This window comes from Numida meleagris, chromosome 23 (assembly GCF_002078875.1).
Source record: "Numida meleagris isolate 19003 breed g44 Domestic line chromosome 23, NumMel1.0, whole genome shotgun sequence".
NCBI classification, from domain to species: domain Eukaryota; kingdom Metazoa; phylum Chordata; class Aves; order Galliformes; family Numididae; genus Numida; species Numida meleagris.
This window is the reverse complement of record NC_034431.1, coordinates 4,046,771-4,071,392: the sequence shown is the minus strand read 5'-3', so window position 1 is coordinate 4,071,392 and position 24,622 is coordinate 4,046,771. Positions and strand designations below refer to the sequence as shown.

Below are 24,622 nucleotides of genomic sequence, written 5' to 3'. Positions count from 1 at the left end.
TATCTCATTTTCCTCTGGTCATTAAAAAAAAAAGTAAAAAAAAAAAAAAAAAAAAAAAAACAAAATCCTCTGCTTGCCTTGAGCAATTGCCATTCAAGTATTCTGGAGCAACCAGCTTTCAGCCTCAGTTTTGTCTGAGGGATGGGATTAAGAAGCAGCGAGCATCATTGCACGGGGATTAGNAAAAAAAAAAAAAAAAAAAAAAAAAAAAAAAAAAAAAGAAGAAAAAATGTAAGTGTAACATAGGTGCCATTCAAGTATTCTGGAGCAACCAGCTTTCAGCCTCAGTTTTGTCTGAGGGATGGGATTAAGAAGCAGCGAGCATCATTGCACGGGGATTAGCAAATCAGTAGTTTTCAGGGAGCGATGGGTGAGAGCTGTCTCAGCCAGGTGCTGCAAGCTTTTGGGGTAGGAAAGGCAGGGAGAAGCCATTCCAGAGACATTTGGACAGAGCAGACCATGCACTGCAGCTCTCGTTTCTCCATTCTGCAGCTGGAGGGCTCTGGCCATGCAATGGGCCATGCAATGGGTGGGCTGGCAAGGAGCTGACCCCTCCACTTCATCCAAGGGGAAGGGAAATAATCTCAGGGAGATCACAGCAAGGCTAGCCAGCACTGGCTGGGTGCTGATATGATCCATCATATGAACCAGGGACAAATTGAAAGCACCACCCTGAGCAAACAACGATGGCACTGTTGCTGGAAAAATGCCCGAACCACAATATATAAACCAATTTTGTTTTAGGGGAATTTTCCACAAAAAAAAAAAAAAGAAAGAAACCCACAAAACACGCAATACCTGTGGCATCTAATCAATCTTCCATTAGTAGGATGGATTTTCTATCTATTTTTTAATTTGAAACAGTGGCTGGAGGGGTTCTTTAATGCAATCGGGAGCCTCTCTGCCCTCCACCAGCAGTGGCCTCGGGCTGCAGTAGGGCTGCTCCATGGGTCCCACTGATGGTTTTTGCTACCCAGTGGGAGCAGAGCTGAGCTGAGGAAGGGTCTCAAGGAAGAGAGCCCGCCAGCTTGGGATTTTCCAGCAGGATTTAGCTATGGTCACTCGAAGGGCAGGGCAACCAGTGCAGCAGAGCAAGGGAGGGGTGGGTGCTAGCCAAGCATGCATGCTTCCTGGAGAAGCAGAGCAGCAGCTCTGCAGAGCAAAGGGAGGGGTGATGGCAGAGGGGGGAGTAAGGAGGTGACAGCAGAGGGTGGGGTTATGTTGTTAAGGCCTGCAGAGCTTTCAAATGGACTTGGAAAAAAATCCATGTTTCCTCTAGAAAAGATGATTCCCTTCTGCACCTTCCCTCTCCCTGGCAGAGATTAGAGCAGCAAGGTTAATATAGTAGCAGGTACATCCATGAAAATCCGCAGCTGAGTCTTCACTCCAAGTGCTGCCAGCTCTTCCCTACTTCTTCAGGAATCAAGGTGCCTCGTTGGAAGTGGCTCCATTGCCTTTGTTGACGTAAAAGGGGCGGTAATGTGACTGCAATGGAGAATTTGGGGCATTAAGTTTGACCTCTCGTCTTTTTCTGGCCACCTATACTTCACCCTGCTCGGCAGCCCAACCATTTGTAATTTAACACACTCCTATCTTAACACCTTCAGTCCTGCAGAGCAGCACCACCTCGTTGCACTGCCCGAGTAATCAAATGCAAATGGTGATGCTGTTTGATTTGCACGCATGCTTTGCATGGACATCATGCCCAAGCCAAATGAGTCTGTGCATGATATAAACTCTCAGACTGTGACTCATGGTTTGATGAGAGGTTTCTGGGAGAAGAGGAATGTCACCTCTATTTTTATGCTTCTGTCAGTGTCTTTTAATTGCTCGCTAACCTGAGAACTCATGGGAGCTTTCACACTTAACGCCACGCAGAGTTATGTCAGCAATGGGCTATGCTGCACGGTGCTTATTTGTGCTCCCTGGTTGGAGAACTAAAATTCTTGTCTATGGAAATTCTCCCACAGTGGAGTATTGTTTACCTGCACCTCCACGTGTTGCAGGGCCCTGAATAAGAGTCTGGGTAAGCAGAAGCATAAGTGGAGGAGACACAAGGGCAAAGCCTAGGGGAACTGCCACGTTCCAATCTCTCCAGCCCTATTACCACAGTCTCCAGCTGCGTCTCTTCTCATCAGGACCCACCCCAGCAACTTCATCGTTATCTACACCATTACAAATAAGCAACACGTGGCAAAGATGCACTGTGCAGCCTAGTGTTGTCTGGGGGTGATTGCAGAACACAAACGCCCATTTACTGACTGACTGTGCCAGGTGAAATCTTTAGCCTGAATCCACCAATATTGAGGCCATCAATCAGTTCTTCCTCACCTTTGTTGCCCCCTGCACTGCAGTCCTTTAACTTGAGGGTTAAGCCCTATTGCTCCTCTTACAAGCAACTCCTACACACAGTGGCTTGGACGCTGCCTTTGAGGAGCACCAAGGTGACATGAGAACATGCATACACCAGGGATGTGGTAGACAAGGCGGTCAGGGCCAGCCCTGGTTTTGCAACATCTGATCTGTCTTAGGTTTGGTCTGCTGCCCAGAGCTCGCTTGCAGAAGGTGGGAGAGACCTCCCAGGAGCATTGGTTGAGGCTGGGAGCATGGGAGAGCAAGTCAACCCATCTTGCTGCTCAGTGCCAGCCCCGGGTGCCTTTTGCTCTACGCTCCGTTTTGTTGAGATTCTTTTCACTTTATGGCTTCCATTTCCCAAATAATTAGGAGATGAAAGAGAGGTCCTTCATTTTGAAGAAGCCCCTGTGGGTTAAAAAGGCATTCCTCCTTAAACAGTAGAGGTCTTTGTGAACATTTGTATTTACGAATCTTTTAGGATGTGTATTACTTAAATACATATTTAAGACTACTTTAAAAGCCAGATTATTGGGCCAGTAGACCGTAAAAGCTCATGCAGAGCTACTGCAGCCCAGAGTGTATATTTCTATTTTGGGACTGCTTAATGCTTATATTTATCAACTCGATTGTTAGGTTCAGGGATATCCAGTGAATATAGGCTATAAAAGCAGAATACGCCAGCGTATGCATGAGGGAGGACAGAGCGGTGGCTTTGGGTGGGAGAAGTCACCAGACCTTCTCAGTGGGGATGAAGGGAAGTGGGTGTTGGGTCAGTATCAAAAACCATTGGCTGGAGTCTCTGTGTGGGCACACCCATGATGAAGTCGGGGATCTTCTGAAAAGGTGGTGACCAAACACAAGACAGAGAAGATATTGCATTTCCTTGCTGCTCCTAGATGTGTTTTTGCTGTAACATGTTCAAATACCCAAGGCTGGATTTTCTGAAGGTGCTACAGCCTGTCGCGGGACGGCCCTTGCACTGCTATTCATCTCCTGGAGGGGCCTTTAAAATGGAGCAGACATAGAGCTGCAGTCCTTGGCCAGCCCCTTTCTCATTGCTGTGCATTCCTTCTGTTTCCATCCTCCAGTCTGGGAATGCTCTTGACTCTTGACCTCCGTACAAGTGTTATTTCCAGGGAGCGGTAAATAATGTCTCACCAACGTATAATGAGAATTCAAAAACGGGTTTCGTCTGCGGAGACGAGGGCAAAAACCTGATGTTCTTAGCTCAGCTTGTGCAAGATCTTAATGCGTCGTGGTGCAGAGGGATGCTAAGACAAAGTGGATAAACGCAGTGTTTCTGTGGTTGTGCGTTAACTGTTTGTTAACCTTGCACATGAGGACTACAGCACTACCATCCTCCAGCCCTTGTCGTGCGCTGCTGCCTGTGTTGTGGCAGTAGTGCTAAATGAGTCATTTACAGCTGTTGTAGTGATTTATCATCATTGTCTGACCCCTCGTCTTTGATATTGCGCCTGCTCACTGTAGGATGTAATTAGTATAATACTTCTATATGGTTCTCTGTTGGCGTTATTTACACAGTCTGTGTTTTCTTGTTGTCAAAGTCTATTAAGAGCGTATGATATCCATGCAGGAAGAAAACGTTCTACAGATTCCAGCATGTCTTCTGCAATATTTGTATAGCTTTTAGAAGCCCTGGATCGAATGCTAGACCAGGGCAAAACCCTTTCAAAATGTCACTTTGAAATATTGATTATTCCTACATCCCAGCGCTGTGGTGGCTGGGGGGGTCAATCTGCATCCCTCTCTGGATGCAGTTAACCACAGAAAAAATAATAGAAGCTGCTGACCCGAACCTTTCATTTGCCCATTTCCAAAGGACCAAAGCCCTATTCTCTGGAGTCCCACGTCCCCCAAGAACAGATATTTCCTTTGCTGAAGGTTTCACCCCCAGGGCTCGTTTCTTACCAATACAGATTGCTTGGAGGATTTCCATGTCTGTGGCGTCACTTTTGCAGACTGATGTCTCACTATTGAGGGATAAGCTGTGACAACACAAAAGAGCCTGTTATAGGTCAGTCCCTGGCACCATCCCCATCTCTCCTTGCAAGCACCAGGATGAGCAGCAGGACTGGAAGTGCCACGTAATTAGTATTGCACTGCTTAACATTGAAATGCAGCCACTTCTGGGGAGGGACACGACAGCCATCGGACAGACACCTATTCCACCACCCTGTTGGTTAGGAGAAGGGAGTGCAGGAGGTCTGTCTAATTAAAATGTCTGGGGAATGCAGGGAGGCAGAATGCGATCAGTCCAATTAAATTTAGGCCAAGCCTTGAACTAAGCATTCTGACTCTTGCAAAGAACACTATAGGCTATTTAATTAGTGCAAAGAGCCGAGGCCTGGGTTTCATGTCAGAAATTAATGACAGCACCCCTGGCAATGTGATAAGCCCTAACATCCTTCTACTGCACCAGCTCAGTTCTGATTCAGAAATAACAGCAGCCCTGCTGAATCACCACCAGTTTCAGAGCTGTCAGGCAATGGGCTTTCCCCACCATTTCCTATTTGCAAATTAATCCGACCTGACTGTGCTTGGCAGGTGCTGGTGCCCTTGGGTTCAACCTTGGGTGCCCTTGAACTGGTTGGTGGTGAAAAGAGGATGACGAGGCAGTGAGTGGGGCCGGCTCAGATGAAAGAGAACTGGCAGCTAGTGCATCGCTTTATTAAAGGTTGTGCTCGGTGGCTATTACTCTTTTAGGATAATAGCTGTTTTGAGATACTGATAAAGCTAGAGGGGTAAAGGAAATGAATGTCATCTCCTGTGGTCTCCGAGCACCTAAAAGCATCTCAAATTCTCATCCCTACCCCTTACAAACAAAATGAAAACCCCTCCAACTATTCCACCCTTTATTAGCCAAGTCCTTCTGCCCTGGCTCAGTGGGGTGAGTTGCTCAGCTCACAGTGTGCACACATTTAAGAGACTGGCAGAGGTGGGCCGGGTGTGGGGCTGCTCCAGGCCTCCTGGCGGGAGCAAGAACAGGATGAAATGTCTTATTGTCTAAGAAAGGGGCAGAAGGGAGGGAGAAGGGCAACACCTGTGTGCCCAGTACCGGTCTTAGTGAAGAGGCTCCCATCAGACTGTTTGCTGAAGTCACCGGGCGGATTCTGTCCCACCGAGGAGAACTGAAAAGGCAGCTTAGTGCCATTGCCTACTGGAAGACAGAAGAGGTTGAGTTACTCCGGGGGAATGCGTGCGGCAGGGGGGAACCTAAACATTTCAACACACACCCTGTGAAACTACCTCCAAGCAGCTTAGGGAAAATGGGGACCAGTGGCTGGGTCCCTTTACCCTAAATGAGAGCAGCCAGTGGCAGGGTCCTGGTGCACAATGTGTGAGTGTGGAGGTCCTAGTGAGGGAAGAAACATTCTGGTAAGACCCAGAGTGCAGATGTGACCGAAGAGCAGCATCCTTCAAGGTAAATGGTATCTCCAGACACTGGGATGACGAGGCCAAACGACACAGCAACCAAAGCTCCTTTGCCTCAGAGCTGTTGAAGCCTTACTCAAAGCCCAGTGAAATTACAGCAAGGCTTCCCCTCCTGGCTGCCAAAATGGTTGTGAGAGAGGAGTGATGAGACAGAGCCAGCCCTGCCTGTGGCTGCCTGGTGTAGGTGTCCAGGGCTTCCTGGGCAGGAGGCTGTGATCCTTGGACAAAGGGAAGGGCCTCTGAGCAGGAACAGGCAGAGGGAGCAAGGATAGGTGGGAGAAAGAAAGGCTTTGCTGCTGCTGGTTCTCCCCATGCCACCACAAAGTCCCCTCCCCGACACGCTGGGTGCTGTGCAGGCAGTGAATGCTGGGCAGGCCACGATGCTGAGAACTGAAGTGCTAAGGAAAAGGTGTATAGGAGAGGGAGGAGAGCAGCCTCGTGCTCCTGGGTCTGGGTTGGGGGGAACTGAGCCAGCTCCTGACCCTGCCCCAGCCTCTGCAGCTCGCCTGGAACAAGTTGGTGGAGGCAGTTGGTTGGGTATCTCAAGGTCTTTGGAAGTTGGTTGGGTGTCTGAGGGTCTTTGGCAGTTGGTTGGGTATCTCAGGGTCTTTACAAACTGGCACTTGTCTGTTTTCCATCTTCTTCTCACTGTCTAAGCAGTGAGGACCAGGGATGCCCTTCCCTCCTATACACACAGCCCTAGAGCAGCGCCAGCTTGCGTTTGGGTGTATGCAGCCAGTGCTGATAACCCAGATCAGAGCTGGTTTTGTGAGACAGGGACAGGACAGCCGAGAGGGGAAGCAGGACAGGTCAGTTAGACAGCTGGAAAGCTGTGGCACGGGTGTTAGATCCTTTCAAACTGAAGGCAGAATTACCCGTACCAAGTGTTTCCTCAGTCGCTTGGAAGGAGGAAAATTCCCATGACCGTGGGTTGAAACTGGCTGTAAAACAAGAGCATCCAGTTCAGCAATCGGCTCCTGGTGAGCTGGCTCTAAGGGCTGTGCATGGCACTGCTCTTTGAAACAGTCCCCACCATTCTGGAGGCAGCCCCAGACCAGAAATGTGGTGAGGGGAGGGAAGTCTGATCTTTTTGTTCTGCATCCCAGGGGCTGGTGGGACTTCCCATCACTTAGCGAACAAAACTCTCTCATTGCCGCACAGCTGTCTTCAGCTACATTCAGTTGCCAGCTGCATTTTGCCTGCTCAACGTGGCTGTTTTGCAAAGAGACGTGCAGGCAGAGGTTTGCATTTAGGGCACAAGAGACACGAGCAGAGGAGCATCTCTTGCTTCACCACTGGGACAGGGTTTTGCTAGGACTTCACGCCGGGATGCAGCCTTGTGCTGTTGTACCCCTTTGTGAGCCATGGGTCTCCCCGAAGAACACAAAGCGATGGATGCTTTGAGCTGTTTTGCTGCCATCCTGTGGTCTGCTTCTCTATTTCAGCACTGCTTCTATTGCAGCAGTTGCCGCTCCCTTCTTCTGATTCAAAGACCTGTAAAGGCGCAAGGTGATCTTTCCAACTTTCTTCTGGCTTTGGCCAAACTCTTTGCAACGTCAGGAGAAAAAAAAAAAAAAAAAAAAAGCCCGGTGGAAGAGGACAGAAAGGAGCACTGAGCAGCTGAACGCTTTGTTCCTCCATCTTTTAGGCAGCATTCGAAGCCTTTTACGTCTCCCCTCTGCCTCATTATGTCACCCCTGCAGATGGATGCTCTGCGCTACTGTCTTTAAGGGAAAAGAGCACTGGAAGGCTCCTTCAGTGTAAGCAGGGCTTAAAAACAGGGGTCAGCTCGAGTCCAAGCAGTTTTTCAGTACGAGCACAGAGCACCACATGGGTAACATTCCTCATTGCAGCAAGCAGACTTGCTGCTGTGACCTAAGGCAGAATTTGCAGTGACCCAACATAGCGAGAAATAGGGTGTGTTACAAAACTGTCATGAGATGTTTAAGGGTTCTCTGCACATTATGCAACACAAAGGGTGGAGAGCGTCCTCTTTTATTTTATTTTTCTTCCATTTTGTGGAATTCCTTAGAAAAGATGCAATTGGAAGCAGTGCTGGACTTCTACATGACACACTGCAAGAGCACAGAAAGCTCTGGAGAGCTAAATGATTATGGCTGTGGTGCATTATTCATCAGATAATCCTTTGCTAGCCAGCATGCAAGCTTAAGTGGGTCATGCCTCCTGTTTTGCCTACTGACTCATACTGTTCCCAAAGTCCCCATCGGTGTGGTTGTAGCAGCTGGTTTCCTTCTACCACTGTTCCCATAAGGGATCTGGTGCCCTCACTCTGGTGGAGAACGCAGCGCTGCTCAGTCCCCATTTCAGCAGGGACTTTGTGCTGCCGCATGTTTAGTTCTTTGGATGAAGTAACTGGATTGGTAGCAAACACAGAACGAGCAGCTTTGGGAAGCAACACGTGTGGGCTCTCGGGACAATGCAGGAGTGCAGGCAAAACAAATGATCCCGCAGTGTTTGTATATTCGAAAGGCCAGTGCAGAAAGCAATGGGGCACGGCGTGCTGACTGCATCCACCAAGCATCCTCTCTGGCTCCAGTACACAGCACTAAATCATGACCTCTAAATGCAGCAGCTGATTTCTTCTTTGTCATGGTGGGTCCTTCAGGAGGTCGGGATGCAGAACAGCATCCCCTCACCCTCTGCTCCCTCCAAATTCGTTTTGGGCCATTTCCACCTGAACCCAAAGCCCTGCATTTTGGGTGGCCTCAGCCTGCATAATGGAGAACTCATTTTCAACTGTCCCTTAAGGCTGAAAGTGGTGGTGGTGCGGGATGCGGGGCTCAGACTGGTCTCTCCCCAGCACCAGCAGAACTGGGGCAGAACAGCAGCTGCAACCATGCAGGCAGTTGTTGCAGACAGGTTCCCTGTGAATCAAACCCTCCACTTGCAAAATGCCCTCAAACTTGGCTGTCCCCAGACTCAGAGGGCCAGCAGGGAGCAGTCCTGCTAAAGGCTCGCTGATGCCCGAGCGGGATCTGCACCCAGTGACATCCTGGTGCCCATGTGGGTTGGTAAGAGAGGAAAAGGGCAAAGTGGAAATTCAGACAAAGGGCTCAGTGTTGGGAGCTGGGCTGTGCCCCCGCAGCCCTGCGGCTGGAGCAGTGATATGGCACACATGTGCCTTCAGGGCAGCGCCGTTGCTAATTGCAGGCATGGCCCTGTGCCCCACCACCATCTGCCTCGGCAGAGCAGCAGCTGCAAACAGCTGGCAAAGCCAGCCAGGGACCTGCTCCCTAAGGAACAGAGGGAATTTGGATAGTTATTCTGTGCTGTCCTTTCCGTGTTGCTGTCTCTACACTGCTCTGCCCAGGGCTCTGTCACTCTGCGCTTCTCACTCTGGAAGTCCTGATTTAGAAGTAGGCAGCTGCCATTTTACAACTGAATGCACTGAAAACAATCATTCACTCATCCCATGTGTTCATGTAGCAATGGGGACGCAGTCAGATCATCAGGGCTCTTGTTGTCAGAGTAAGAGCTAAGAAAAGAACCCCAACCTGCTTTTTTAGGACACATTCCTCACTTCTTGCATCCTTTCCCTGCAGGGAAAAAATATGTTTTCTGGTGAAAGTAAAATCTTAATGCAAATGAAGCCTGGTGTAGCCTTCACATTTGATAGCACAGAGGGGTAAGCTTCTGGTGGAGGATAACGCTTACTTCAACCTGATAACGCATGCTAAAACTCCCCTAGCATCACAAATTCCACTCTTGAAAGAGCTCAGTTGCTCCAGCTGTCCTCCACAGAGCTAAGAACCTGTGTTGCCTTGTTTGGGATGGAAAGGCAAAAGCTTCTCCAAGCTTTGTAGGATGGAGAGAAGACCCAGCACAAACAAATGCAGGGGGATGGGTCTTGGATATCGTTGAAGTATGTGTGGGAAAGCAAATCTGGGGACAAATAATGAATGAAGTTCCTTTCCTATGCTGTGTTTGGAAGAAAGTTGTTGGGCTGCCTTACCTTTGGGAGACAGGAACATGGAGAATCTCTTCATGTTGTCGGGCTGGTTCCACTCGTAGTTGTTCATCATGTACCGGTGGTCACCTGGAGGAGCAGAGCAGGAGTGAGTGGGATCCCATGGGAGGAACAGAATCACAGAATCATAGTACGGTTGGGTTGGAAAGGACCTTGAATGTCATTGAGCTCCAACCCCTCTGCCACCCACCAGATCAGGCTGCCCAGGGCCCCATCCAACCTGGCCAGGGACAAAGGGAAGGGGACAACAGGTTGGAGCTGCTGCCTTGAGCATGGGGAGAGAGGTTGTACCCATTGAAAGCAAGTTGCTCTATTTTTCTAATTCTTCCATGGGACTTTCTGGCTGCGAAGCCGAGCAGTGCTGAGGTTCAGCTTGAGACAGCAGAGGTTTAGCACAGCACACACACAAATAGGTGGGGAACAGCTGCCCAGCAGAGCTCTGCTATCACCTGAGCATCCATGGGGAGACTTTGGGGTTGAGGCACTTTCTCAACAAAGTGCTGCTGTGTGGCTAAAAATGGATCCCACTTCATAAACAGTGGTTTGTGTTTGGCTGCTGTTGTGTCTAACCTGGCGCACAACCATCAGGTCTGGACCTGCAGCTATTGCAAAGCCCAAAAAATGAGAGAGTTGGGAAGGCTCTGCAGGTTGCTTTCTGCCATTTTTGAAGATGCTAAACCCGAGTTGCAAACAGCTCTAGCCTCCCTGGGTTTTGGTTCAAGCTTCATTCAAAGTGAACCCTTCCCTTTGGCACAGCCTGGTTCTGTTTTCAGGGAATGATCCATGGGAAATGGTGCCCTATCTGCTCAGAAAATTATATAAATATTAATGCCTTCATTCTTCTCTAAATCTATGGTTCTCTGGAAGGATGGAAGTTTGGTTCCCATATTTAGGTAGTTCCATTGTTTGATTCTTAAGTTACTGAACAAACTTTTGTGCTATTTCTCTGATTTATTTTTGTGTTATTCAAAATCCCTGGGTGCTCGCTGATTATTTTCCTCCCTGCCACACTACTAAGTAGGTACCTGTTATGACAACTAAAAGAAAGTGGATTCCCTTTGGAGTCTGCTATTAAGCAGACTTCATTCCATTAATATAATATTTCTTCATGGGAAGTTTCTTATGCTGGAAGATCAAGCTGGTTGCAAATGAATTTGTTGCAATGACTCAGGGGGAGTGTGAGTTAATTAAATCCATTAAGTAATTGTGGAGTTATTTCCTTGCAGTCACTCGATGCAGAGTGCTGTCCTCTTTCAAGTGTAACTGGAGTTTGAGAAATGGAGAGCTCTGAAGTTTCTGAGATTCACCTTAAATAACATTTCCCAGCTGAGTGGATGCCACTGCTCTCCTCATTAGGCAGGCTGCAAGCTGTGTCCATTACGTCCCCGTACAGTTCCCGAAAGTGCCCAGATTTCTGGCAGTGGTGGAGTGTTGCCCTGCTCAGAAATACTTTGGCACTCGAATCCCACAGATTCCGAGTACCTTTGAGGGTTCTGACATCTGCAGCGTGGAGGGGAACCTAATTGAAAGTGATCAGCTGATCAGGAGGAGTCAGCCTTCATCTAGAGCTGCTCTAATGGAACATATGTGTATTTTTGGGTTGTACAAATGGCCAAGCAAAGTCAGAATTGGCAAAAGAAACCCCTGATGGTTATTGCAACTCCGGAGGTTACTTCCTTAACTGCAACCTACTGTTATGCTACTCGTCTAACCTTCAGAGTGCTGTGAGCAGCTGGCAGCCGAGACCCCTTTGGCTCTATGCTGCCCCTGGTTTGGAAATTCGACAGAAGTCCAAATGAACAAAAGTGTACAAAAATGATTTTTGAATCTGAGCTGTCTCCCATCTACCTGACTTACATTATAGCCAGATTTCTCAGCGGACCTTAGCGCATGAGGTGCTGCAGTGATGGGTTGATGGTTGGACTATATGGTCTCGGTGGTCTTTTCCAACCTTAGTGATTCTATGATTCAGTGGCAAATACTGGAAGACAAGTAACATTCAGTTTCTAGCCCTGCTTGAAGGTATGGGGGAGCTGAAAAATCTAGCTCTATGCTCAGCACTTTGAACATGGTTCCTGACATTTTTGAGAGGTTAGTGCTCTGAACCAGAAGCATCTCTTCCACCTAGTTCATGTCCAGCAGAGAATGGTGGTGCTAGATGAAGGTCAGTGAACTGTTTGCAGTGCAGGCTCCCTGGGGCCAGGACCTGCTCTTTCTCTTCCTAATGAAGGAAGGCAGCACGCTATCACTTGATGAATACAGAGATTCTCATTACACATCCAAATGTACTCTGGTCCCATGTCACCTTCACTCTTTCTGCTCTAAATTGTGAACGTCAGGCTGATTCACAAACGTCAGCCTCTGAGAAACGCTGTTTGTTCTCCAGTAACAGGTCCCATGTTGGTCTGATTTGTGTGCATCTATTTGCTTTTTTTTCGGTTGTTTCTTCCCCTCCTCCTTTATCATATCATCTTGTAATGTGCATCTCTTTTCTGGAAGTTGGAGGGATTTGCATGAGTGCTGTTCAGGAAAAAGGTGGTGTGTTAATATGAGAGGAATGTCTGATGAGTACTGTGAATCTGAACGAAATGACAGTGTTCTTGCAGATGTACACTGCAGTGATCTTCTGTTGTATGAAATGGGCTTGGAGACTATTCCTACACCTTTTTGAGTCACTTCTCCTTGACAGCAGGGTGCAATTTACCCTCAGGTTACCTATCCAGCTTCTTGACCTTTATTGCTCTGCTCTCTGAGGTCCCACAATTAATCATAAATTAGACCTTCATCACAGCCTGGCGAGATAAGGATTTACTCCCATCCCTACTATTCTTAGTGCAAGAGGTCATTTAATGGGATTAAGTATTATGCCCAAGGCCATTTGTGGGACAGTTTGGAAGTGAAACATGGTCATGGTGTCCTATCTCACAAGCGAGCTTTATGCAGCACAAGTCCTCTGCAGAACTGATTGGATGAGACTGAAAGAAAGTGGGTTCAAAGACTTAAAAGATTCCTTGCATTGCTGTGGTGTTGACCATACCCTCGCTGTTTACATAAGAAAGATTGCTCATCCTTAAACACTGCAGGAACCCGAGGGCTCTGCGTTTCCCTGGGACAGGAGCTGAGGATGCACAGCTCTGCCTGGTGGGACTGCAGAGGCAGGGTCAGGGAGCAATGCCTCTTCCAGTTTCCTCTTTCAAGTTTCACCCGAACACCAAAACAAAGACCTTTTTACCCAGAAAACCTGTTATTAGATTTTCAGTGACAGGTGCTTTCAGGATACTTCATGTTCCAGGCTGAAAGCAGCTGCTGTAAAATGGCATGTCACAGCAGCACGCCTAGCGCACTAACTGAGCTGGACAAATGGGGCTGATGGCAGGGTTTCTGAATTGCCGTGCTGGGGTGGCTGCATTTCATACTTCTGCCAGTATTTTTCTTATAATCCTGCCTCCTCTGTTACCTAGCAAGCTCCTGAGGCGGGCTTTGCCCAGGGACGGGGCATCTCTGGGTTACTTTACCATTCTCCATGTGGTTCCTCTCGATGAAGTTGCGGCCAAGGTCTGCCTTGCAGATCTTCTCCACGTGCCTCATGCAGACGTTGAGGAGGTCATCGCGGAGCAGCCCCATGGAGGGGCTCATGCTCTCCCCTTCGAGCAGCACGCTGTACGTCGGGAGGGAGGGAGGGGGGACGTAATTCCGCATCAGAGCCCCAAACTCCTGCCAAAGAGATGAGGAGAGGGGTTACTGAGGAATATAAGATAAGGAGAGATCCTGAGAAATGTCTACGTCAGGCTCCAAATAACACAGAGAGGGAGGGAGAATAGTGAAGATGGGTGGGAGGTAGTCAAATGCTTTGGTTGTGAGCTGTAGCCACCAAAAAAGGAGGAAAAGAAAAGAAATATGAGGCACTGGCATGCTGAAGTTCATGCTTCATGGGAGCAGACACAGCTTGAAATGCCAGGGCCGGTTCCTCACATACATGTGCATTGAACTGGAAAAGACTAGGGCTTCCTACACTGACAGAGAAAAGGAAAAGCAAATGAGATCTTCCTAACCTGGAGGAAGAGCACGGAGTCACTGATCTGGTGGATCTGCTCCCTGTTCTCCTTGTCCTCCCGCAGCAGCTTTGCCCTCTCTTCCAGCTCATCCACAATCTCTTTCACGTTCTCCGATGCAATCTTTTCCCTCTGGTCCAGGGCAGCCTTCACTTCATCCCTCTGCCTCTCCAGGTCCCGGATCAGCTCCTTGAAATGCTGGTCTACTGTCGCTTTCTCGTTGGTGGTGTAGTTCTGCAGGGGCAAGGGGAGGAGAGGGGAGGCAGCAGAAAAGACACAAGAGAGGGTGAGAAAAGAAAGAGGAAATTTCTCATGGAGGCACTTGCTAATAAGGGATGTAGGTGGGGATGCATCCAAGCACCCGATAGGACAAGAGGGAATGGCCTCAAGTTGCACCAGAGGAGGTTCAGATTGGATGTTAGGAAGAATTTCTTGTCAGAAAGAGTGGTCGGGCTCTGGCACAGGCTGCCCAGGGAGGTGGTGGGGTCACTGTCCCTGGAGGTGTTCAAGGAAGGGGCAGATGTAATATGTAGGGACGTGGTTGAGTGGGCAATACTGATGGTAGGTGGATGGCTGAACAGATGATCTTAGAGATCTTTTGCAGCCTTCATGATTCTATGATTCTCAGTATTGGGACCATGACTACAGGGACTTTAGGTATGCAGTCCTTAGCACCAGAAAGCTATGCTGAGATAAGTAATATTAATTCTTGCAATAAGTGTGTATACAGATGACGTACGATGCACGCTGTCTTCCTCATTATAATAGTGTATCTCTTCAATTCGTGAACTGCACTCCTAGGTGATATTTAAAAACACTGTTTAACTTTCTAAATCATAGCGCTGGCTCCTCCAGAATTTAAGGACCAAATTCACTCCATTTCAATAGATGAAAGCTACTGAAATGCTTTTCACCAACCTCTCTACGTCCCTCTGAAATATTCCTCAGAATGACTATGGATGTAGCTATATTCAGAGTTAAAATTTCTAGGTCACATTTCCAATAATAGTAATAGTAGTAGTAATAATAATAATAATAGAAGAGACAAAAAGCAGAACTGGCAAGCCAATGTGCGTGTACCACATAAAAGGGAGAAGAACTGCTTTGCTTATTAATACTATGCAAATTCTCTGGGGTGTCTTCAAATAGTGTTTTCACTGCTCTATTCAGTTAGGGTGTAAATTAAAAAAAAAACAAAACACACAGCACCATTACTATATTCTAACCCTTGTGTGGTGAAAGGATTATAAAGGAGACCTCTATCAGTATGGAAATGAGCTGTTCCATTATAAACAAGACATACGTCGGTGTAGCTGCACCTGGTTGCCTTAGAATCATAGAACAGTTGGTCTGGGAGGACCTCAAAGATCATCTAGTTCCAATCCCCTGCCATGGGCAGGGTTGCCAACCACTAGGTCAGGGTACCCAGGGTCCCATCCAACCCGGCCTTGAGCACCTCCAGGGATGGAGGTGGGCAATCCATAGCAATTCTGGAGTTGGTTTTCTAAGTGGACCAGCGGGAGAAAAGCAGCACGCTTTTGTTTCTAAATGGGTCTGGCTATCGGTGATGGCAGAACCATAGGAACCCAGAGCAGGGAGGTTCCCAAGCCGTTTCATAACAGGGCCGTGCAGGCTCCTCTTGTCTCCTGCAGGATCTGTTGCAAAATGACTTCAGTAGGAGTTGTTGTTGCCAAGATGTGGCATGAACGAGTGCTGGAGAGTGATGAGGTAGAGGCTAGGTAAGCAACGGAGTGAGTAAGAGCTGGATATGCCAGGGAAATTGAGGGAAGGAAGAGTGATGTGAGAGAGTGGAAAAGAAAGAGACAAGCATAGGAAAACACAAAACGAATGTTCGCCACGCACCTTGATGCGGTCCCTCTCCTTCTGCCACTTATCCACTTCATCTTCTACCTCGATGATCTTCAGCTGCAGTTGCTCCTTCTGCAGCGAGAGCTCGGCCTGCAGGAAGAGGGGAGACCCATGAGCAGGGGCTGCACAGTGTGCCTCGAGGAGTGCTGTGCTTCCTCTGCTGCCCTGGGACCCGAGCAGCAGCAGCAGCCAGGGGGCACAGGCTGCTGGCACTGCTTGAAACGGAGACGATGTGCTGACAGGGGACAAGGTGCCAGAGCTGCTGGCTGGGGCAAGAGATTCAGCTTCCTCAGCAAAGACAGCAGCAGCAGCACCCACCTACCAGGCTACCGTCATGGTGCTGCTTTTAATCACTTTAGAGTCATTAGCTGGAGGGGGACGAGGCCTGTTTCAAAATTCAGCTGTGTATGCAGCACGGGGCCCATCCCAGGGTGTGCCTCTGCAGCAATAACAGTTTTCATGTAATTACGGAATGACGTTTGACGAGTGTTGCAACAAAGAGGACGGTGCCTCCGGCAGGAATTCTGTTTAGACAGGATTGTGGATTAATTTGCTCTGAATTGAGAGCTTTCATGTTGTGATGAAGCTGGGGAATGCTTGGAAAAAAAAATACAAAAAAAAAAAAAAAACACAAAAGGAAGAGGGGAGGAGGTGTAGCCAACCATGTTTGGCTTAGATCAGCACCTTCACTGGGAGCCATTTGCATTTTGTTTTGCACTGGCTTCCTAGAGAAGTGCAGAGCAGACAGCTGCATGCAAGGTGGAGTGGGGAACTGGAGCCCATGGAGGGCTGGGCACTGCTGGGACATCCCTGGGCCAGGGGGACCCGGCTGCTGAGCGCTGCCCCGTGCCGTTAGCTCGCCCTCTGCTCACCACCTCCCTGCCCCACAGATCATGACAAAGCCTTTGTTGACGTGTCTCAAGATCTTTCTGTGTTTCATGTGTGCGCAGGTTGGTCACCGCGCAGCTATAACTACGGGCAATCTGGCGGCGGCACACGCGTTCTCAGAGCTCTGGAGGAATGGTGCAGAAATGACCTGCGCTCCTCAGCTGTGCTATGGCACCATAGAAAATCTCTGAAAACCCACTGGAGGCGTGGGATCCTTCGGTGAATGGCTGTATCACCCCAAAGGACTCATATTGAGGCCAAGAGTAAGAGATGGGGAAGTGAGGGGTGGGGGAAGATGGGAACTAACATAGTGAGGTCTCTACTGCGTTGCCACCAAGCCAGGAACATAACATAACATGCAAACCCAGCTCTTTTCTCCTGATCATTGTTGGCTTTGGGGGTGGGAGTTGAAAAGAGCAGCAAAAGAGCATCACAGCATGAAGATGATTCTGAGATTCTATGATTCTAAGAGCAAGAAGGCAACAAACTGTCAGCCAGCTCAGGGCAGGGAAATGTGCCCGTGGAGGCTCTTGTCTTGCTGCCAGTTGCTGCCGTGTCTGAACATCCTCTTGAGCCTGAATCAAGCACAGCTGCATCTGAGAGCCATTGACTCTTGCTGTTCCAATTTAGAAAACCTCTATTTATAGAAGGAAAACAATTTGACCGTTGTTTTATTGCCCTATAAAAAAGAAGAAAGGGCAAACAAAAAAGGCAAATGTACTCAAAGGCATCTCCGTGCCAGAAGAGCTGCATCCTTATACCATCATTGTGATCGTCCTTCTTTGCTGAGTTAGGAGACCATTAGCCCTTAGACAGCATCCATACACCCTGGCAGCCCACAGTAGCCAACTGAGAGCAGCCTTCAGCTGAAGCCCACGTTCTGCAAGGGTTGAGAGCAGACATGGAAGGGTTTTGCAGTACAGGGTCCTAAGGGAGACGTGTATATCAAGATAAGCCAATTTGCTCTTCTACTGATCAAGAAGGTAAAGGCGTGAGCCTGGTCCTATAGTTTTCACATTTTCGGGACAGTAATTTGAAAGAATGCATGCTTTTGCCCATTCCTATGCACACTCCAGTAGCCAGCCTGAAAAATTGCAATATAATGCCTGTTCTTTCCATGAACCACTGAGCTACATCCAGATGACACTGACTTTTTGTAACAGAAAACCTCCTGAGCAGTGGGAACCATTGTGCCCCTCCTCACCCCTATCTATCAGGACATCCTCATGACAAGAACGTGGAGCTCTCTTTACAGAAGGGCAGGTGCTTCACAGCCACAGAGACTTTGTAATCCCAACAAATTTGAAAGGAAAGGTTACAGGAGGATTTTCCAAATGCTGGCTGGAAGGTGGTGATAACAATATGATACTTTTATGATGCTTTTTAATTAAGATGGGTCTCAAAGGAACTTAGACAACTATTACTTGCTCAAAAGTGGTAGCTAGCTCTTAGCAGCTTGTTGGAGCTGTAGGATGCCTTCATGCAGAAAGGCAGTTTGGGATGGAATGTAACAACTGTTGAAGAGCAACCCCACACTGCCATTTAGAGTAAGAATTACGATTTGCAAATGGAAATTACAGAGATGGTTCCAATAGCTGGAATGCAAATATCACAGTCATCCAGGTTCAGCTTGGGTTAAAACAACCCTAATGAGGGCAAAGGAAACACTGGTATGGACAGCAGCACAGGGAGGGCCCTCATTGCATGATAGCACGACCACTCAAACTGTTCTTCCCAAAAAAAGGACATTAAAAAGAGATCCAGGTATAGTACAAGAACTGGTGGCATGAAGCAGAAGGAGCAGATTTGATAAGGATATTCTGCATAGGAAGTGCAACATGAGGGGTTCAGCAAAGGTAATTTCATGATGTTTTTAGGCCCTGTTTGACATAGGGCTGGCTGATTTAGCTGTAGACGTACATCTTGCCACACATTCACGGTAGGATCTTCCTATCCTCCATGAAGAAACTTCTGTCTTCCTTCATGTTTCACAAGTTTCCCAGGGTCAACTGTCCCCGATCTGCTCATGTGGCAGACTCTCCCAGAACAAATCCACTGGGTGAGAATCAGGCTCTGAATGTCCTGGTGACAGATTGCATAGGGGCTGCACCCATCATTGGAGGGGTCCCTATGCTGCAGAAATGGTGGAAGTGGTGGAAAAATCTGGGACACACTTGTTTAGAGCATCAGGTTTGACTATGGCAAGATGAGAAATGCTGGCACGGAGAGTCTGAGCTGACAGAGGATCCCCTATTACCACCTGAATTAATTAGGGCAGTCAAGAGGCCTAAGTGAAAGTTCATAGTGTACATCTAAACATCCACAAGTGAACCCAGCCCTTGTGCTAAAGGACCTGGAGATGTGAGAATACGACTCTTGCATCATGACGCAACTCATTTTTGCAAGGCAGCAATACAAGCATCGTCATGTCTTAATGCTCTGGGAACCCAGTCCCTGAATCAGGGAACACCCCTGTGTCACCAGCCTGGGAGAGCTATGGTAATTATCCGTCAGCAACAACCAAATGCAATAATGAAGTGGGAGAAGAAGAGCTGAAACGAGTTATCCCAGAATGGGGTTTGTGTTGGAGGTGGCACGGCTGAGAGATCAGCACGTTGTTTGTTTGAGATGATTTCTGCTGCTTTTGCCATTCGGTTTTTCAGTCAAAGCTTTTGTCAAGCAGAAGCAGGTGGCAATGGGCTACAATTTCTGCAGACTGCCCACATCCTGCAACAATGCCACTGGTCAGTGCCCAAGCTGAGACCATAAAAGGTTCTGCTTGAAGGAGGTGGAGGGTTTCTCACCCACGAGCTGGTGCATAGACCCCAGGTTCTGCCCTCACTGTAGAGGCAGCGCTGCAGAATGCAGACAAATTGGCAAAGCTGCTCCAAATCACAGCTTTCAACAGGTTTGCTTGCCTGCCTTCCAGCCAGAAGGAATGGCGTGCGGGCAGCTGCACTGTTCCTGTGGAAGGAGCATCCATGTGTCCGCAGAGCGGCCACACTGTGCAGATAAGGCACCAGGCTCCACCACGCCCTCGCCTTGCAAGAGTGGGAAAAGCCAAAAACTCTCCTCTGGCACGTCAATACGCTCTTTTTTTGCTGTGTATTCAACCAGAACAATACAGAGAGGCCCAGATGGAAGCCCCTCTGGATCTGCTGTGAGGATGGCTGACTTCAAAGCCTCTGTGAAGGCTCCGCTTTTAGAAGCATGCAGAGCACCCAGCTCCCACTCCTGCACAGCGCTTCTCCGCCGGCCCTTTAAACCTGCCGTGCGGTGGGAACTTTTCTCTAAAGGTAAAGAATGAAAGGAAAAAAAAAAAAAAAAAAAAAAAAGCCAAAGCGTTTTTTGCTAGATCTGACCCGACGTGCTGAGCGCTGGGGCCGCGATGGATTGTAATGCTGAGTTATTTGCAGCTCGGTGGCTGGCAGGCATCTGTGAAGTCGTCTCATTCTGAGAATGGGCCTGTAAAACAGGTTTGGGATGAAGGATCCCCTTTCAAAATGAAGGACGTCTGTCTGAGAGGGGGGGGATCTGGTGCTGCTGATGAATCAAGCTGACCAGAGGGGTTTATGGGAGCGTGCAAGCTGCAATTGACAGCTCTCTCTTTTCAGCGGTGTGGTTATTACACGGCCTCACCATCTTTTTCTTGGCTGTTTCTAGTGCTGCTTCTGGTGGAGGTGTTACGTTTGCTTTAAATCTGTAGCAGGAAATTCATGCAAAGTGGAGCTGGGGAAGGCATTAAGGGTTTTCTGGGTACAATAGGCAAATACCAATAGGTGGAAAGTTAAAAAAAATATCTCCATCTTCCCTGGCAAGTTGCGTCTGTCTGACCCCCTGTGCCAGCACAGCAGGAAGGGGATGAGGGGCTCCCAGCCTGGCTCTGTGACATGGCAGATGCTGCTGTGCTCTCCCTCCTCCTCACAGAAATCCCAAGCTTTCCACTGCTTCCCTAAACGCCCTAAGCAGTAGGTGTCTGCATACTGGCTTGTTTGCATTCCTCTTCTCTTAAGCTGCACTCTCTCTGTCTGCACGGTGCAGCAGTTACCTCATTCCATGGAAGGCTCTTCAGCTGTCCCTCAGTTTCCCACCAGCACAATACAGCAGCTTTCCTCCCTACAGGCCTGTAGCAAAGAGTAATTCATGGACGAGGCTGTAAACTGCATTAATTCTGCAATATAGAAGGAAAAGGAGCAGAATACACCTTACTACACCACAGCTACTCTGCAGCTGCTGAGTGCCAAGTGATGCCATGGCAGCAGGGATGGGGTTGGGGTTGCCCTGGTGTGGATGGGGTTGCCCCTGTGTGGGGTTTTTGCCCTCTCCTTCCACAAAGGGCAGCAGCGCCAGGCACACTTTGCCACTCCACCAATTTGTGGTCATGTTCCAGCTCAGCTGATTTGCAAGACTTGAAAAGAAGAGGTGGTGCACACACGGGAGCTGGCAGTGCTCGTCCCTCCCTGTGGTTCTTGCTAAGGCTCCACCAATGGCGAATAGATCAGGGCTAGGAATTAACATTTGTAAGCAACAGCTATCTTGTTAATTGTTTTTGTCTGAGTGAATACTCCCTCAAGTTACAACATGACCAAGACTCCTTGTCAGGAGAAACTTGCACATGTGTGTGATTCATTGATAAAGCCCTAAATCCTCTGGGCTTAGCAGCAGCAGAATCAGCAGAGGGCAAGCACAGACCTTACCAGAATGGCATGAACACTCTGAGAGAGAAATCTAACACCATTTAAATCCTAGGTGAAGGTTCCTCCACCCAGATCTGCTTGCCTACGTACAAGCAAGGTGTTGTAGATTCATCCAAACACAAGGAGAAGGCTCTGGCCAGCTTTGGTTCTTCAAGGGAGCAACTCTGAAACCCTTGTCAGTGGGAATGGCTGAGAGGAATTGGACAACCTGGCACAGCTTTATGAAGGTTAGGCATACAGTGTGTAATCTTTCAGAGCCAACATCAAAACACAAGACCAAGCAATCATGAAACAAACAGCAGCTTGCAACCCCTGCAGGAATTTCTTTGAGAGGCTGTCTGAGACATGGGAGAATCTTTGTCTGGTTCCAGTAAGGCTGCAAGATGAAGATGACGTTGCAAGAGAATACCAAAAGCTGTGCAAGGAAAGACAGAGAAGCTCTAAAAAAGATGTTCCTCCAGCATTATGAGTTAAACCTTCTTAGCACTGTAGAGTTAAATTGTTCTTCTGAGTTACGTGTAACTCAAGAATTTCCAGCAGTGGGTACTTGTACGTGCCTGTTCACCACATCAGAGCTCTTGGGCTGTGATTAAGGCTGGGATGAATCCCAGGTCTGGGTGCCCTTCCAGCTCCTGCCATGGGCTGGTTGTAACTCTAGGCAAATGGTTTTATGTGACCGCTCTATGGGTCTCCTTTCTGTCATCTCTTGTGCCTGGTCTGGATAGACCAAAAGTTTTGACAAAATCGAATGCGGTGCGACCCTGACCTTCACTGGAGCAAGTGGAATAATCACACATCCACCCAGAAAGCAAACAGAATGAGAATTCAGGCAAACAAAGGCAGAAGACTTTCATTAGAGTGAGCACTGGTTCACATGCCAGTCCCATCTCTTTAGATGTCCATCTTCTGAGACTACTGTAGTAACACTTCAGGGAAAAATTAAACGTTCTGCATTTGCACTAAGTTTTTTTTCTTCATCTTAGCTTCAAAAGACTCTTCCCACAGGTGGGGCTCAACATCATTATCTCCATAACAGAAAAGACAAACAAGAAAGCGTAACCTCACTCCAGGGACCTGAGATCGCAATTTTCTGTTGTAACCACAACCTTGAGCAGCACTGATCTGTGTGCCCGTGTTCAGGAGGTCCTGAACTCAGGCACGGCCCCACTTTGCAGCATTGCACAAACACGGTCACAACTTGAAAACCGCGGATGGAGGGCTCTGGTTCAACTCCTGCCAAAAGCCAGTGGTGAGATCAGGGCTGGGTTCTGTGCCCAACCAAACACAGTCTGCTGCACAGCACCACGGATGTGCTTCTGTAAGAAGCTATCTGTAGACAGTCCCAATGCAGCAGAGCCTTGGCAACACCAGTCCTCCAATAAACCCTTCCCATCCACCGCCCTTGAACCCAGAATTACATTGCAGCCATGATTTTAGGAGAGACCGTAGGATAGAGAGCCAAAGCTGTGGAGTGGCATTGAATTCCATTGGAAAGATGATTGGGAAAAAAAAGCAATTAGAAAAGCATTATATTACCTCTTTTCCTGCTTTCTCGATCTCCACCGTCACCGTGCTGTGGTTCTTGTGCTCCTGGAACATGCAGAGGTAGCAGATGCACATCTGGTCTGTCTGACAGAACAGCTCCATGGTCTTCCCGTGCACAGGGCATTTTCTTGCTTCGAAGTCCCTGATGGGGTCGAGGAGCTGATGGTCCCGGAAAGCTGCTCCTTCCAGGTGGGGCTTGAGGTGCAGCTCACAGAAGGAAGCCTGGCACACCAAACACGACTTGACGGCCTTTTGCTTGTTATCGATGCAGGAATCGCACAGCACATCCTCCAGCTTCATCCTGGGCCGCGAGCCAGCTGCTCTGTCAGGCGCCTTGTTGAAGTTGGGTCTTCTCAGGTCTCCCGTCTCCACCAGAGAAGGTTTCTTCACATCTCCTATCTGCCCGCTGGAGAACAAGGGCTTTCTCCCTTCCCCTTCATTAGGCAAGAAGCTCTTTTTGGAATCCAAGGTGAAGAGGGACTTCCTGAGGTCGCCCTTGTCTGCGAAGGAGAGGGGGGTTCTCCTCATGTCTCCTATCTGTCCGCTGGCAAATGGCATCTTCTTGGAGTCTGCTGAGTCCATGCTGAAGTAGGTCGATCTCTTCTCATCGGACGACTCCACAAACTGAATGATGGGCCTCTTCCAGTCACTCCCAGAGAAGAGAGAGCTCTTGATTTGTCCGGTCTCCAGGGAGGTACCGCCAGTGCCCTTTATTGGCTCTTTCTCGCCTCCGCCAGGATTCGTCGTCTTCTTCACTTCTTCATCCTTTTTGGGGGCGGATGGACTCTTCACGTCCTCTGGCTTCCCTGCCGTGCCGTTTGTCCTTGCTGCGCTCCCCGTTTCCATTGTCTAACCAGGGCGGGTTGGTTTCTTGGCTCCTCAGTTCTGTCCTGTCCCCCCGTGCTGTCCCCTGCCCCCTGGAAGCAGCTGTGGCTGCGTGCCTGCCCGCTGGCCGCCCCAGCAAGGAATGACGGGGGAATGTGAGGAAGCAGCTGCCCAAGTGACGCACCTGGAACTCCTGCAAGGAGGAGGAGATGAGCTCTGGATTATGCTAGGTAGAGGCAGGGAGAAAGAAGGAAAGAAAGGAACAGACGTTACCAGGGATCAGAAGCTACAGCTGTGCAGTTAATTATACAAGGCAGTCCACACCCAGGAACATTCTTGTCTAACCAGGTTTGGGAGGAAGGGCTGTTTATATACATAGAAATGCTCGGAAAAAAAAATTCATTTTCATTAAGATGCAGTAACCAGTTCGACCGCTTGTTTCAAAAATAATTTTGCTCGCTGTTGCCAGGAGCTGTGGTTACCTCCTTGCTGAGATGGGCAGGGTCAGAGAGACCATGGGATGCCGAGGATGGGTTTGTTAACTGGGTCATACACATGCACAGAAATAATTATGGTTGTCATTAAAATGAACGCCTAGAATAAAGCATTCTTAAACTAGGTTCCCCCGAGGGCTTGATGTATTCAGTAGAACAGGGAGGGGAAACATACAGATAATACTGGGTTTAAAAGACCCCCCATTATCTTTATTTTGATGCTGATGTTGGGTTTGTGCGAGATGCATCTATCTACACCTGGAAATAACCAGTGCACACATTAGAAGAACACAGCTGACCCAAAATCAAAGTCAGCCTGAGTTCTGTTTTCCTGCAGGCCATGTGAACCCTACTTACGTGACTAACAGAATAGCCCCCGCTGCCTATTTCATTGCAGGTTCTCAGTGAAACATGGGTTCGAGTGTTCCTCCTGCAGTTCCTCCCATAAACATGCAC

The 24,622-nt window shown here is 48.6% G+C and overlaps 1 protein-coding gene across 2 annotated transcripts; it reads right to left on the bottom strand.

The window, feature by feature from the left end:
* On the bottom strand, positions 239-24,218 carry TRIM29 (tripartite motif containing 29). 2 transcript variants are annotated; one of them, XM_021376332.1, is made up of 9 exons: positions 22,839-24,218; positions 15,712-15,807; positions 13,849-14,082; positions 13,312-13,510; positions 9,720-9,865; positions 8,466-8,475; positions 6,648-6,749; positions 4,285-4,361; positions 239-1,485 (listed from the first exon to the last, which is right to left on the bottom strand). In XM_021376332.1, the coding sequence occupies exons 1-9, from the start codon at positions 23,691-23,693 to the stop codon at positions 1,423-1,425; spliced, it is 1,782 nt and encodes a 593-aa protein (XP_021232007.1). In that variant the 5' UTR covers positions 23,694-24,218; the 3' UTR covers positions 239-1,422. The 2 variants fall into 2 exon arrangements, with proteins under 2 accessions (XP_021232007.1, XP_021232006.1); XM_021376331.1 differs by lacking the exons at positions 6,648-6,749; positions 8,466-8,475 and adding an exon at positions 5,432-5,533 and having other exon boundaries at positions 9,782-9,865.

What these genes read in the sequence shown, in the direction of transcription:
- TRIM29 (XM_021376332.1), bottom strand. Translation starts at nt 23,693, where the DNA reads ATGGAAACGGGGAGCGCAGCAAGGACAAACGGCACGGCAGGGAAGCCA. An exon ending in AGGAGAGGGACCGCATCAAG is followed by an intron (nt 14,083 to 15,711) that starts GTGCGTGGCGAA and finishes TTGCCCCTGCAG; the next exon opens with AACTACACCACCAACGAGAA. An exon ending in CCTCCAAGCAATCTGTATTG is followed by an intron (nt 1,486 to 4,284) that starts GTAAGAAACGAG and finishes TCTCCATTGCAG; the next exon opens with TCACATTACCGCCCCTTTTA.